This window comes from Epinephelus moara, chromosome 7, assembly GCF_006386435.1.
Source record: "Epinephelus moara isolate mb chromosome 7, YSFRI_EMoa_1.0, whole genome shotgun sequence".
Lineage (NCBI taxonomy): Eukaryota > Metazoa > Chordata > Actinopteri > Perciformes > Serranidae > Epinephelus > Epinephelus moara.
In genome coordinates this window covers 12,843,036-12,857,085 of record NC_065512.1, presented here as the reverse complement: position 1 = coordinate 12,857,085, position 14,050 = coordinate 12,843,036, and the positions used below count along the sequence as shown (strand labels likewise).

Genomic DNA, 14,050 nt, shown 5'->3' with positions numbered 1-14,050 from the left:
GATTTACCTGTTCCTGTCACACCATTACTGACAGAGGGAAATAAAATGTGTTTCTCGGCCCCACTTCACCTTAAATAACTTCAATCTCAGTGTCGGACGAATTTCTCTTTGTCTCTCTTTCTCTTTCTTTGTTTGCTCCATGCTTGCAGGTTGACAGGATGCACCTGTCCACAGTATATATCACCTCCATATATGGTGGTCATTGGCTGTTCATGGCTGGGGATGTATGCTTATTACTGACAAGCGGGAGCGTGCTGTCAATTTACACTTGATTGGGATTCATGAATAAACACGTGCCTGCGATCAAATCTGAGTTTTCTGCAGCGTTACCGAGGTTTTTTATCTGCAAATCTACTCACAGATTTACTCAAATTTCATGAGAGAGATGCTTTAAGTCTGACATCATCTGAAGAGAAAGAAAAGCACTGTGTCAGTCTGACCTGAACAAACTGGTACCACTGACAGAACCGGACTGGTCTGGAAGCCTCTAACTGGTTTAATCTTTGACTGTACACTCGACGTTTCCTGCTCTGTGGAAATAAATGATCAGGTCAGTTAAAAGGTCGCTTCAGTGTCGTCCGGCTCGCACCTGTCATGAGCCTGTAAATCTTGACAGCGCCTCACACAGTGTACACAATGACTGACTTTCTGTGAGACGTCTACATGCCAGAAGGAAACCAAACAATTGTGAGAGGTCAGTTTAAGGTGAGAACTCTGTGAGCCTCTTGGTGATGTTAATAATTAGAATCTTTCCCTGAGAAAGACGAGATATTACTGCTAACCTGACTTTAACTTAAGCTCCCAATCTGTGTGTTTTCAGCGGGATCACAGATCGCTTTTACCTTAAATCTGCACATTTATCACAGCTGACCTCAGATTAAAGTTCACTCAGACCTGTATATTTAGTGCTTTAAGTAAAACCTTCAAATCACTTCTAACATCCACCTAAGTAACAGATGGGTTTGTGACCTTGAAGCATGTTCGTCAGTAAAAACAAACTCTATTAACACTTTTTTAACAAGTTTGGTGAGGTGCAACGTTTGAGTGCACAACACTTCATACAGTGATATCAACTTTCTTTACATAAATTGCCTTAACACTAAAGTTACCTGGACTTAACTTAGATATTTTTATGCCTCCGCACTGGCAATAGCTGTGGCAGCAGGCATTATATTTTCTGATTGTCCGTCTGTCCCATTCTTGTGAATCCAGTATCTCCAGAACACCCTGAGGGACTTGGCACAAACATCCACTTGGACTCAAGGATGAACTGAGCAATATTGGGTGGTCAAAGGTTAAGGTCACCGTGACCTCATCTGTCTCATTCTTCTCATTCAACGTGATATCTCAACATCTTGAAGCAGTTTCTTCAAACATCCACTTGGACTCAACAATAAACTGATTAGATTTTGGTGGTCAAAGGTCAAGGTTACTGTGACCTTGTATCCGTCTCATTCTCGTGGATGCATTATCTCAAGAAGGCCTTGAGGAAGTTTCGGCAAATTTGGCACAAACATTCACTGATGGAGCAGCTGATTGATGGTGGGGAGTCAGCTGATAGATCACATGATTCCTTTCAATGCAACCAATTGGTGAATCTCATTCAGGGCGCCCTATTTAAACTGCTCTGGCCTGCCTACTGTTGCTGCTTCCTCTGCAAGCCACTTTGCAACCCGCCTCCACCCCAGCTCCTCCTTTTGCATGCTGTATCTGACTTAGCAATGTCATTTCTGTTTGTCATTGATGCTGCTCTGTTCTGTTCCCGGGGGTCTTTGCTTCTGCTCTCCCTGCCTTAGGCTTTCTATGTAGGCGCATGGAAGGGCAGAGAGGTGTGCTCTCTCTGCCTTCCGCTTTCCATGTAGGATGAGGCTTTCTGCATAGGCCTGAGGAAAAGCAGAGGGGCCCCAGAACAGAGCCATATCGCCAAATATAATACTGCAAATGGAAATAAAATTTTCTTTGACTAAAGTGTTCCTGACTGAATTAGAATTTGTTGGTCTAAGGTCAAGGTCACTGTTATCAAATCTGTTATTTGGCATTCAGTGACATGCTTTTACATGCAACACAATACTCAAGGAAGACAGTTTGCCTACATTTTAACTGATGGGGGGCTCAGAGGGACCTGAATAATGGACAGGGGGGCACTGGCCCCAAAAAAGGTAGAGAACCACTGGTTTCATCAGCTTCCAGTTTGATTTGAGCTAACTCACAAGGCTTTAGAGTAAAACTCTATATTTTTCGAGCTTTGGGTCCCTCCCTTTTTCTTCATTTAGTCCCAATAATCTTCATGTTTAAAAGGGATACAGTGTTTTCCTCTGCTCTGCTGTCTTCCCGTCTATTTTGGGTGTAAAGTGTAGATTGCAACAAGTAGTTGCACTATAAGCACAGACCTTTGAGAGAAGGAGGAGGAGGAGGAGAGGGGGTTGAGGAGGAGAGGTGGAGTTCTTTTGTCTTGTTTGGGATAAAGGAGGTGTGAAGCCTCAGAAAGGTCCCTCAGAGAGACGCTGACGACTGCTGCAACAGGAGTATGAACAGTATTTGAATTCAGAGATGTGAAGTATTTGCACTTATTGTAGCACTTATAGGCAGGAGAACTGTATTTGTACTTGTCGTAACAGAGGTCATTTGTACTTGTTGTTGTAATATTGCCTATATATTGGTAGTTTTTGCACCAATTCTAATAGAACTTTGGCAGGGTAGTAATATTTCTAAATGTAGCTCTTAAAGTATTTGCAGATTCAAGATAGGTCTTCTTTGCACATACATGGTCAGCCTGACTGTTAGCTGCTACAGTGGTTATTAAAGAACTTAGTGCAGACGCACAGTAGAAACCAGAGTCGAACAGTAGATTCCAGTAAAATGCAGGACTACGAGGAGTCAGTGTCGTTCCTGGGGACCTGGGGCCCATTCCAGAGGAGAGTCTTCTTCCTGCTTTGTTTCACCGCCATCCCAAGTGGATACAATCTGCTGTCCGTCATCTTCCTGCTGGCTACGCCCTCCCACCACTGCCACATCCCTGCCCACGCCAACCTGAGCCAGGACTGGATCCAGGCCAGCATCCCAGTACAGGTCAGAACTGGCCAGCTCAGAACTGAGTGATTCTGAAAGTTATAATTAAGTGGGAAAAAAATGATTGATTGATTTAAGGATTAATTGCCCAAAGGTTTTGAAATTCCGTTTCCATTTCCAAGCATGTCCTTTAAAATGTGTCACTTCTCCAGAGCAACACACAGAAGTGTTTTCTGATCTGATGCCTCCATCAGCAGGATGACGTTATTCGCCTGTGACTTCCAAAACTGTTACAAATGATTGTTTTATGATGAGACAACATTTTGGTTACTGTTTTGCACAAACACAGCTTGGTTCAGTGTAGGGAGGGATCTGCCTCCGTAAGTTGAGGTTACATTTATTATCATGGTAACAATAAAACTGCAGAGGACAGTATCTTATTAACCCATTCCTCTGACCAAAATTCTGTCTTCGTGTTGGTTATGCATCTTGCATTTTTCCTAGCTGTTTGGGATAAGTAAGATCTAATAAGTAAAAAAACTAAGCAGTAAGTAGTTTTGGAAGAAAATAATGTCCTCATATGGGGACAATGGTTTTGTTTTAATAGTCACAAATGTGTAATAAACCATAAAACACTTTATTTCAACATCTGAACACTGTTGTGCAAAAACCAAATAGCAAACAATGCAATGTTTGTTCAGTGTTCTCTAACTCAAAGGGTTAGAGGTCACTGCTCAAGCCTAATGTGCTCACACCAAACGCAATGCGAATGTTCTTGCTGCGTTACTCGCACCAGTTTGAACGCTAGAATATTTAGTGTTGCCTCGCTTCATATGTGCAAATAACTTGCGTCATACATGCGCGACATTGAATGGATGAATGAACTTCCACAGTACTCAAAATGAGTATTTCCTTGATATATCATATGTAACATTTTATTTCCAAAAACAGACCGAAAATGGATACTTTTTATTTTTTATTTATGAAGCAATAAAAAGAGATATCCAAAACTCACTCTGTGAAATCATTTGAGTTTAATTTGACAGCAAAATTTAGGAGTTTATTTTAGTTTGGATTTCTGTTCTGGAAAAGTATGCAAATAAGTGCATATTTAATTAGATGATTCTGCATTCGCACATTTAACATTAAATGTCATAATAGTATGTAATACAAAAAATAATTGTCTTTATACTTATTTATTTATTTATTTATACATACCCAATCGCATGCTGAGCCATAACACAGTTGATGTCTGAGTACAAGCTTTTGAAGGATTTCGAATACATGAAAATGGGGTCAGCTAATAATTGACAATACAGCTTTGGATCCAGGTTGTGATCTCAGTGCAGGTTAGAACTGGTCTACTTCGGACTGATGCGGTCTGCCTCCCCAGACTGTTAATGATGATGCTGTTTTCCTGTTCAGCAGGAGGACGGGCGGCTGGAGAGGAGCAGTTGTAGCCGGTATGAACTGGACCTGGTGCAGAACCTGTCTGCGCTGGGATACACAACCAGCCTGAACCTGATCCAGAATCTGTCGAGTCCAGACGTCCTCCTCTCCAACCTGAAGCAGGAGGGCTGTAAAGATGGGTGGAGCTACAGCTCTGAGTACTACCAGTCTACTGTAGTCAGTGAGGTACGGAGCTACTGCTGTTACCGCATCTACTAATGCACTTAGTTTTACTTTTACTGTTTTCATTGGCGACCCCCCACCTTCCTCCATCCACTGTTTGTTACTGTTTAGACTGTTATGTAAGAATCCAGTCGAGTCAGAATAATTTCTGTCTGTACAACACAGGGGGGTCGTGACCTCTCTCAGCAGCCACCAATCATTGACCCACCTCAAATGACAAAACTGGATTGGTGTCTCCTGCACTTACATGACAACTTCTGCAGCAACTAAATTCATGTTTGTGTTTGAGTAGAACTTATGCAGATTACTGTAATGTGCAGCTACAAAGAAGAACAGCTGTATGTTGTGCTGAACTATATCACATACTACTAACTACTTCTGACCAGGTTTTGACCTCTGAGCTCACTGGGAAAAACCATAGAATTAAATATACTCGATGCTGCTGCACATGAGGATACATACAAGAAAATAAAGAATTATATTTTCAGTATTTTGCTGAACTCTTAAAGTTTCCAAAGCTTTCCAAAGTTACATCCTTTGCGTTGTTGTGGCAATCTTTAGCCAATCTGCTTGGGAGGAACATACCTGTCGCAACATGTTAGGTAATCGGCTGTATCAGTTAGACAGTCAATGGACTGTCTTTGAAGGCGAGATTATAGTGAATGTAAATCTCGTGATGATGTCAAGTAACAACAGATGTTTACAAAAGGGGAATGCAAAGGTCACACACTTACAAACACACAGGAAGAATGAAACAATATAAGCATATGCAAGAAGAAGACAAAAGTTCCACCACAGCGTATTGGATAATTTCCTGTTGGTGCAAAACAGTAAAATGTATCAATAACTTGTAAACCGACTGCCGAAGCAGTTTAGTCCGCAGATATCTACAAGGTACATAGTTTATTGAATTAATACAGTGAAGGATTTGAGATCTATTTTATGTTCCCTTGTTGGAAGAGGTATTAACGTTTGTAATTCCTGTATTTAAGATTAAAAAAAGCACAGTATTTAAAGGCAGGCAGTGCATCTCAAACTAGAGGGAAACATGTAAATAAGCAACCAAATAAAATTAGTACGGCTCATTTGACCAGGCAACTTTGGGTAACACTTTACTTGAAGGTATCTACATAAGAGTGACATGACACTGTCATAACTATGACATGAACCTGTCATAAACATTATGCACCTGTCATAAACATTTATGACTGCTGTCATTAAGTGTCATTCATTTTTTGTAATGACAAGTTGACATTGTTTGGGTTGTCTTGATTATGACAACTTGACATTAATTAAAGTGACATTACCAGAAGTTGTCTTTGTCATGACAAGTTGACATTACATTTGTTTGGGATGTCCTTATAATGACAACTTGACATTAACATAAAGACATCTTCTGGTCATGTCATCCTGGTTAATGTCAAGTTGTCATAATCAGAACAACCCAAACAATGTCAACTTGTCATTACAAAAACCGAATGACACTTAATGACAGCAGTCATAAATGTTTATGACATGTACATAATGTTCATGACAGTTTCATGACCGTGTCATGTCATAGTTATGACAGTGTCATGTCACTCTTATGTAGATACCTTCAAGTAAAGTGTTACCCAACTTGGTAATATAGATGATTAGGCAGAGGGGGCGGAGGCAATTCTTCAACCATATCCCCCACCACACAGTGATTTATGTCCTTTTACTCCTTTGAGGTAACTATCTAAAGTTCATCTCAGTTTGGTGCCAGTTGTGAGGCATTTCAAGGGTGGGCAACCAAACCTTTGGCACAGGAAGGTAACAAAAACAGCTCAGGAGAATGGCCAACGTTCCAGCCCCATTGATTTCTCTAAAAACAGGTATTTGCACATGTATGCAGAAAATGTAGGCAACGCCCAAGAAGTATTGACCAATCAAGTTTGAGCTGCAGGTGAACAGTCCATGTGGAGAGCAAAAGACGTGGAATCGCTGAGATGCCTCCCTGAATGTAGCACAAAGCGTTAGAAATCGTCCTTTCCGGTCTGCTATCGCTTGTCTTAACTAGCAGTGACCACTGATGTCTATGATTTACCCCTGACAGTGTGCGATACTGGATTTTGTGTGTTATATGTTGTCTGTTTTGTTGTACTCATGACTACTGTCTGTATCTCTCATTATTGCCTCTCGGGGACATTAAGTTTTACCTTACCTTATGCAATCCCTGAACCCATCGGCTATTGTCTGACAATGTTACAGTTTTTTTTATTAGCTTTTAAAAAGTCATTTATCTCCATTTATATGCAAAGATTAGCCAAAATGACAAGACATGGAAGAGAAAGTCTTGGCCAAGTATCTGTAGGCTACACTGGAACAATCAAAATATTGGCCATTGCCCCCAGAAGCTTATCACTGTCAGACCAAAAGCTGGTGGGTTTTGAGATTGATGCTCCACCAAAAATAAGCAACTTGGAGGCTGTTAAAACTAACGGTCAGGACAGGAAGAGACCAAATAGAGGAGGACTGATCTCTGGGCTGTTTTGTTGCAATGTTTTCCAATTAATGTCTGTTTTACATGTGTTGGTTGCATTACCAGGTTGGCTTTATATTCCAGTGTCTACGATGGCTGTTTTGTTCCAGTTTATATTTCCATGTCTGCTGCAGAGTTCCCATTCATTCTCTGTCTTCCAGTTTAATCTGGTGTGTGACGACCAGTGGAAACAGCCTCTGACCTCGCTCGTCTACTTCCTGGGAGGACTGTTCGGATGTTTCATCTCTGGACAGATCTCTGATCGGTACTTTTCAGCTCTAGTTCAAACTGTTTCCTTTAGCTGCTCCTCTCAGCTGCTACAGAGTTAGCAGGGGTAAAACGTTTTACAAAGTATGTCTGGTAGTTTGCTGTGAACTAACCTAGCATTGATCAAAAAGATGAAGGACTGCTACATGTCATGGAAAAAGGAAATGTATAGCTAAAACTCAGCAACATAATTTTGAATTTACATTAGCTGACAGGCCAAAAATCTAAAGACCAAGCTCTCATGGTTTGCCGTAAACTTAGGAGACCAATATGCTAGCTTCCAACAACACTTTCCCATTCCAGTGTCTCGTCTGTGACACTAATTTCTGTTGTATTTCTACCTCAGGTTTGGCAGGAAGCCTGTACTGTTCGGTGCCCTTGCCATGCTGAGCATCTTCAGCAGTGCCTTGGCCTTTGCTCCGTCCTGGCCCGTCTTCACCATACTCTTCTTCATGCTGGGAATTGGTCAGATCACCACCTTCATAGCTGTGTTTGTACTGGGTATGTTTTTTTCATTTTCACGATACTGTGACTGCTGACCTTTGTCCTCCTCTCCACTGGTTGTGCGCTCTAGTGTTGTTCTGTTGTTGACTCTGTTCACACCAATCTTCTTCTATGCTTTTGCCTTGTATACAGACAAAGCCTTTCAATCCCAAAGATAAATCATTACAACCAAAGTGAACGCACCAGTTTTGTTTTGAGAGAGCTTTTTATGCCGACAAATATTAATGCGTTTTTTTAAATGCTGACAAATGAGGATGGGTATCATTTAACAAAATGACAATACCAGTACCCTTAAAGTGATACTAATATCAATAGAGTAATTCATTTGACACCTTTTTTCTACTTCATCGGATACCTGTCATCTAATTGGAGGCATGTAGTTGCGTAAAATGCCAATCGGGAGTCACAGGCGTCGTGTAGTATAGCTTCCTAACGTTTTGGGTCAGGGCATCATTGGATTCTTCTTAATTCATTTGCATTTTAAAGACAAATCAAACCAAAATTCAACCATTTTCTCGTTTTAAACCAACAAAAATGGGCATTTTACTTTTCTTTTTTCGTCTGTCAACAAAAAACAAATAGACCCCGTGCCTTCGTTTTTCCGTTTTGGTTTAATATGACAAAAACAAACCAAAAAAAACGTGACTTCCATTTTTCATCTCCAAATGAAAGAGGGAAAAGGAGTTGCCAGAAACCCCAAATGAACTGCTTTGGATTGGTTTTTGTCTTTTTTTAATTCTGCAACAAAAAAGGAAAAACAGCTCGGTTGAGTTTTGGCTTGGTGTGTTTTTAAATTACAAATGAATTATGAAGTATCTGATGATACCTGGACCGTTTTGGTGGCATCTCTGGCACACTGAACTGTCAACTCCGTCAAATACAACACACTCAACTTCACCATACCACAGACTGTATGGGTTGTAGCTGCTGCTGTAGCCAACCAATCACACATCCCATTAAATCGAAGAACACTTGCAGTAATTAGCTGGCTTCATTTGAATGAAGATGTCTCAATAGTTCTTGTTACTGGCTCATTTCAGTCAATACCTTAAGGGTGTTGAATACCAATACCCAGCCCTACAAAGCCATAATTATTTCAGCCTTGACAACAGAAACTGTACCGACAAAAAGGTCATAGTATCATTCCCTGACACTTTTTATAATGTTTCCTCAACAGGTTCAGAGATCTTGACCGGTTCGACCAGAGTTCTCTTCTCCAGCCTCTGCTTGCCTGAGGTCTATGTGTTGGGTACAATGCTGCTGCCTGTCACTGCCTACGTGGTCAGGAGCTGGAGACACCTTTCACTGACCATGGCTGTGCCAGGCCTGGTCTGTATCCCCCTCTGGTGGTAAGATGACCTCAGTACACTATTAAGATACATGTGCAGTACTTGATCAATTGGTGTGCAGGAGACATTTTTATGACAGGAAAAGATATCCAGCTGTGGGATGTTGCTTCTGCCTTCTACTTTGTGCTTTGATGTATTACAAACAAAGGACTTTGTTCAGACAGTCAAAAGAGAGACAGTACAATAAAATAACTGTTGCTGTGATAACTAGTGCAGTGCAGTGTTTTCCCACCCACACAGTGACTGAGGAGTAACCCTCTTAAGGCCCAGATACACCAAACTGACATCAATGAACTAGTGGTGACAAAGACCAACTGTTGCATTGCCTCAGGCATTGCATTGTCTCCGCCAAAAAGTTGTACTGAACACACTGCACAGACTACAGCCAATAGCCAACTAGCATATACGTTCTGTGCCTGAGTGAGAGGAAATAACTTTCCCCACTAGAAAGCAGCGTTAGTCTGTACTTGTCATTCAAAAAGGGGAACCAGAAGACCAACAGACCGGATTCAAGATGCTAGTTAGCCAGTTAGCACATTAACAACATAACCCAATGTTTAAAGAACAATGGATATTTACTGTGCATTAGCAAACAATGTTGCCAAGAAGTGCACCTTGTGTTTTGCAACCTGCAAAATGCTTTCTGTGTGATCGGGGCCTTACCTTGTGTAAGAACTTTGCTTAAATTTCATAACCAATTTCATTCAGCAAAGAGGATCTGCCATCGCCAATGCCAACTCAAACATGCTGAATCGGCCATAGAAAAGCAGTCAAGAACCAACTAGTGCCAACAGTGCTGGACACTCGCGAGAGACACTCACTTCCAGCCTGACATTGACCAAAAGCCAACCCTTGGCTTGGTGTGTCAGATCCCTTAGGGAATACCTTAGTGCATGTTTAAAGTGCAGCTTAACACTCGTTTTAGCTTTACCGTGCCCCCCTGCACATACTCAAAACATTCATTTAAACCCAGACCAAAGGCACAAGGTCAGTGCCTTGTATTTTGGTGCATTGAGGACATTTTCAGAGCTTCTCAGAGAATTTTATGACCTGTGTGGACTCCTTAATCATTCCTACCATAGCTTGATGAAGCCACACACAGACGGATGAACCAGGATGATCTAGACTCCTTCCCCAATCTTCACCAAAACATTTTCCACTCTCTGTAAACCAGGCTGATTCCAGAGTCTCCTCGCTGGTTGGTGTCTCATGGCCGTTTTCAGGAAGCAGAACTCCTGCTGAGGTCCGCAGCTCTCGAGAACCAAGTGGAGGCTCCACGTGTCATCTTCCCCTCAGCCAATGTAAGAACCGTAAACCTCAGCCTTGATCGACACACTTACCCTAAAGGACAGCGAACATTGTGCTGTAATCTCTGTCTGTCCACAGTCTGAAAAAGCAGAAAGCAAGAAGGCAGAGTCCCCCAGCTTCCTGGATCTGTTGAGGACAGCAAACATTCGACATTTAACACTTATTCTGTGGCTCATCTGGTGAGTTGAGGCACTTTTCAGTTGATATAATTTCCCCCAGAAATCCTTAACTTTCTTGTTTCCTCCTTGCTAGTGCTCATAATAGCAAGGGTGATAGGTTCATCCACTGCAGTCTCTAGAGGGCGCTAACATTTAAGTTTGATTCTTTTGTTTTTTGCAGGTTTTCTTTGAATCTAAGCTACTTTGGACTGTCCTTCAACATGTCTGGACTCTACGGCAACCCCTTCCTGAACTACTTCCTGTCGGGGGCTGTTGAGCTGCCAGCATACCTTGCTTGCTGGCTGGCGGCACGCAGTCTTCCTCGCCGTTTGTCGTATACCTGCTTCACCCTGATGGGGACGCTAGCTCTGTTCCTCATTCAGATCACGCTGAACAGTGAGTACGACCAGCTGTAATCCTTTCTTTGTGACTGTATTCATCATGTTGAAAAACTCGAAACAATGAACCATTTTCAGAACAACTGATTGTTCACTAAGCCCCACCCCTTTACTTAACATTGCTATGCCTGACAAGGATTTCTGTTCTCGCACAGCACACAAAGTTAACAATGATAACAGCTGCAGATTTACCACTGAAATAACTTAACGTGTAGCTAATAAGGGTTTTTTCTTGAGTGCTTCAGGAGTGTTTCCTCTCCCTTATCACTAACATATAGCACACCTCTCCCCCGCAGGTTATCCATCTGTCACCCTGACCCTGGTGCTGCTGGGTAAATTTGGCATATTGGCTGGCAGCGGGATGTTGTACGTGTACACTGGTGAGCTGTCCCCCACGGTCATCAGGAGCACTGTGATGTCCTCTTGTGCCATGTTTTCCAGACTGGGATCGTCTGTTTCACCTTACCTGATGCAGCTGGGTGAGACCTTTCACTTCATCATATAGAATAAAGTAGCAGTACAATACCAGCTGAAGTAACAGCTGTGAGGCTGCCCTCCTGATGCATTCAGGTTTGGCTTTTAAAGGGTCAGTTCACAAAAATGACTAAAGTTTTTCTAGGTGTCCTCAGTTAAACCTTAAGATACAGATAGTTTTGGTTTTATCTGGTGAGGTTAAGAGAAACTTGTCTGAATTTTTATTCCTCCGCGCCGGCGATAGCCATGGCCATAGCCATTAGTAATGAGTGGAACTTCAAGCATTTAAAAATATATACTAATTTCAACCGGGTTATGTGAAAGGCATATATTCTAATCCTCATTTGTAGAAAAAAAAAAGCGTCACAGAGTGTCGTTCCTGTGGGCTACAGCAACACCAAACCCCTGAGCTTGCCTGAGAAGGACTAAATGCACAAACCTGCTGTTTTTAAATATCCCATGGAGAGAGACTCTCACTGCAGCCTGTTTTATTTTGTTCTGAAAATGCTGGCGTGCAGCCTCATTCTGTGAACGATAAACAAGGCGCAGACTGATAACAGAGGAAATACAGTGAGTGACAAAGTGACGCACTCATGTTTTCACAGACATGAATGTAAACTGTAAGAGAAACCTGACTGATACGTAGAGGCATACAGCCATGAGGCGGAAATTCTAGTTTATTATTGTAACTCGGATTAATTCAATGCTCATAAAGTTCTGTCTTGTTTTTGTTCCAGCTGTGTTCTATCAGTTCCTGCCGTGGATCGTTGTGGGTTCTCTGTCACTGCTCAGTGTTCTAGTCTGCGTTCTTTTGCCCGAGACCTTCAGACAGCCGCTGCCTGACACCATCCAGCAGATGGCGGTCACACAGGGGTCAGTTGTCATATCCACCTGAACATTGTGATGCAAATGTTTAGCATAGGAAAAAGTATACAGTCTACGAATCTGACTATGGATCTTTGAAATGCAGTGAAAAAATTGATTGCAATTCAAAGATACGGACTTATTCTGTGCTATTTGGTCAGTTTTAGATATGATACAGAGAAGTAGAAGCGCGTCTCCAACATGACATCAACACCTCTAACGATGCTGCTCTGTGGGAAAACACTCACACTGCTTAGATCTTTGCAGCTCAGCCCTCAAAAAGTTTTAAGAGTTTTAAATAGGTGCAACAACACAAAGTGTAGATGAAAGAACAAAGAAAGCACCTGGCAATGAAGAACCAAAACACAAATATGTGTTCAAAATATCCATGAGAGGCAAATATGCTTATTTTAGTCACATATCCGTCTCAAAAATGTATTAAAAAATCTAAGACAAACACTTGACAACAGAATGAAAAAACATTGTGTATGCGCGGCCTACATAATGCAACTCTCTTCATCTGGCTTCCAGGTTCAGGTGGCCGTGGGCCTCCACACCGCCTTCAAAGGATGATGGGAAATCTGCTCAAGACCAGACTACTGCACCTGAGGTCATCTGCTCAACTCACCTATAAGACTCCTGACACAAAAACGAATACAAACAAAACTACAGATGGCACTGAAACTGCTGGAAAACACCAAAACAAGTATAGAACTGACGAACAAGAATGCATTCACTGGCACTTTATGGATGGAAATTGTCTCTGCTGTAGCCTACAGCACTGAGACAAAAAAGAAACATTCATAGAAAATAAGGAGTCACACCAATGACTGTAATCTGTAGTTAATATGAAGAAGATCTGAATATGTATACTGTACAGTCTCCAGGTGGTAAGGTGTATTTTGCTCCTGTAGCAGCAGCAGCACAAAATTCAGAACTGTTAATAAAAACTTTTAGTTGTGTATATAAAGACTGTGTCGTTTGGTGTCTACCAGAACGATTCAGAGAAACCTGTGGATGTGTAAATATGTAATGTGATAAATGATTTAATAAAGAATTAATAAATAAATAAATAATTTAAAGCTCTTTATATTTATTGTTTATTTATTATTCAGTTGACTTTGTGTTTTCATATGTGAAGTTTATTGTTTTTATTTGAACATGAATCTGATTTTGAATGTCACAGTGGTCTGAACTGGACAGGGCGTGGCCTGTCTGACCGTGGCCCCGCCCCGGATACACGACGCCAGTTTATAAAGCTAGAGCCACGCAGTGAATCACCGGAACCGAGTCAGTCAGTCCTTCAGAATAAAAGCAAGGAGAAAATTAATTTTTACAAAATACATATATTTTTTCCAAACAGAGATGCTTCAAAATAATCTTGGAAAATAACACAGTGAATTTGGACAGAGAATATGCTGTAATTATTGGGAAACGTTCCTAAGACATTTGTTGTTTTTGCTTTAAGCCATTGGTCTATCCCAAAAGTTTGGCTTTCTTTACAAAGGCTGTTACAGCCACACAGGCCTGCTATAATGTGACAGCAATTTATTGGTTTATTCAACACAAACAGTGCACATTAAT

At 41.5% G+C, this 14,050-nt stretch overlaps 1 protein-coding gene across 2 annotated transcripts; it reads left to right on the top strand.

Moving 5' to 3' along the window:
• The first annotated feature begins 2,474 nt into the window (after positions 1–2,474).
• On the top strand, positions 2,475–13,523 carry LOC126392694 (solute carrier family 22 member 4-like). Of its 2 annotated transcripts, none has more exons than XM_050048257.1 (11): positions 2,475–3,069; positions 4,438–4,644; positions 7,306–7,409; positions 7,758–7,912; positions 9,093–9,264; positions 10,439–10,565; positions 10,651–10,751; positions 10,912–11,126; positions 11,425–11,607; positions 12,340–12,475; positions 12,998–13,523. In XM_050048257.1, exons 1-11 carry the CDS (start codon positions 2,860–2,862, stop codon positions 13,098–13,100), a joined length of 1,713 nt encoding a protein of 570 aa, XP_049904214.1. In that variant the 5' UTR covers positions 2,475–2,859; the 3' UTR covers positions 13,101–13,523. The 2 variants fall into 2 exon arrangements, with proteins under 2 accessions (XP_049904214.1, XP_049904213.1); XM_050048256.1 differs by having other exon boundaries at positions 2,476–3,069; positions 4,435–4,644.
• The last annotated feature ends 527 nt before the right edge of the window (positions 13,524–14,050 follow it).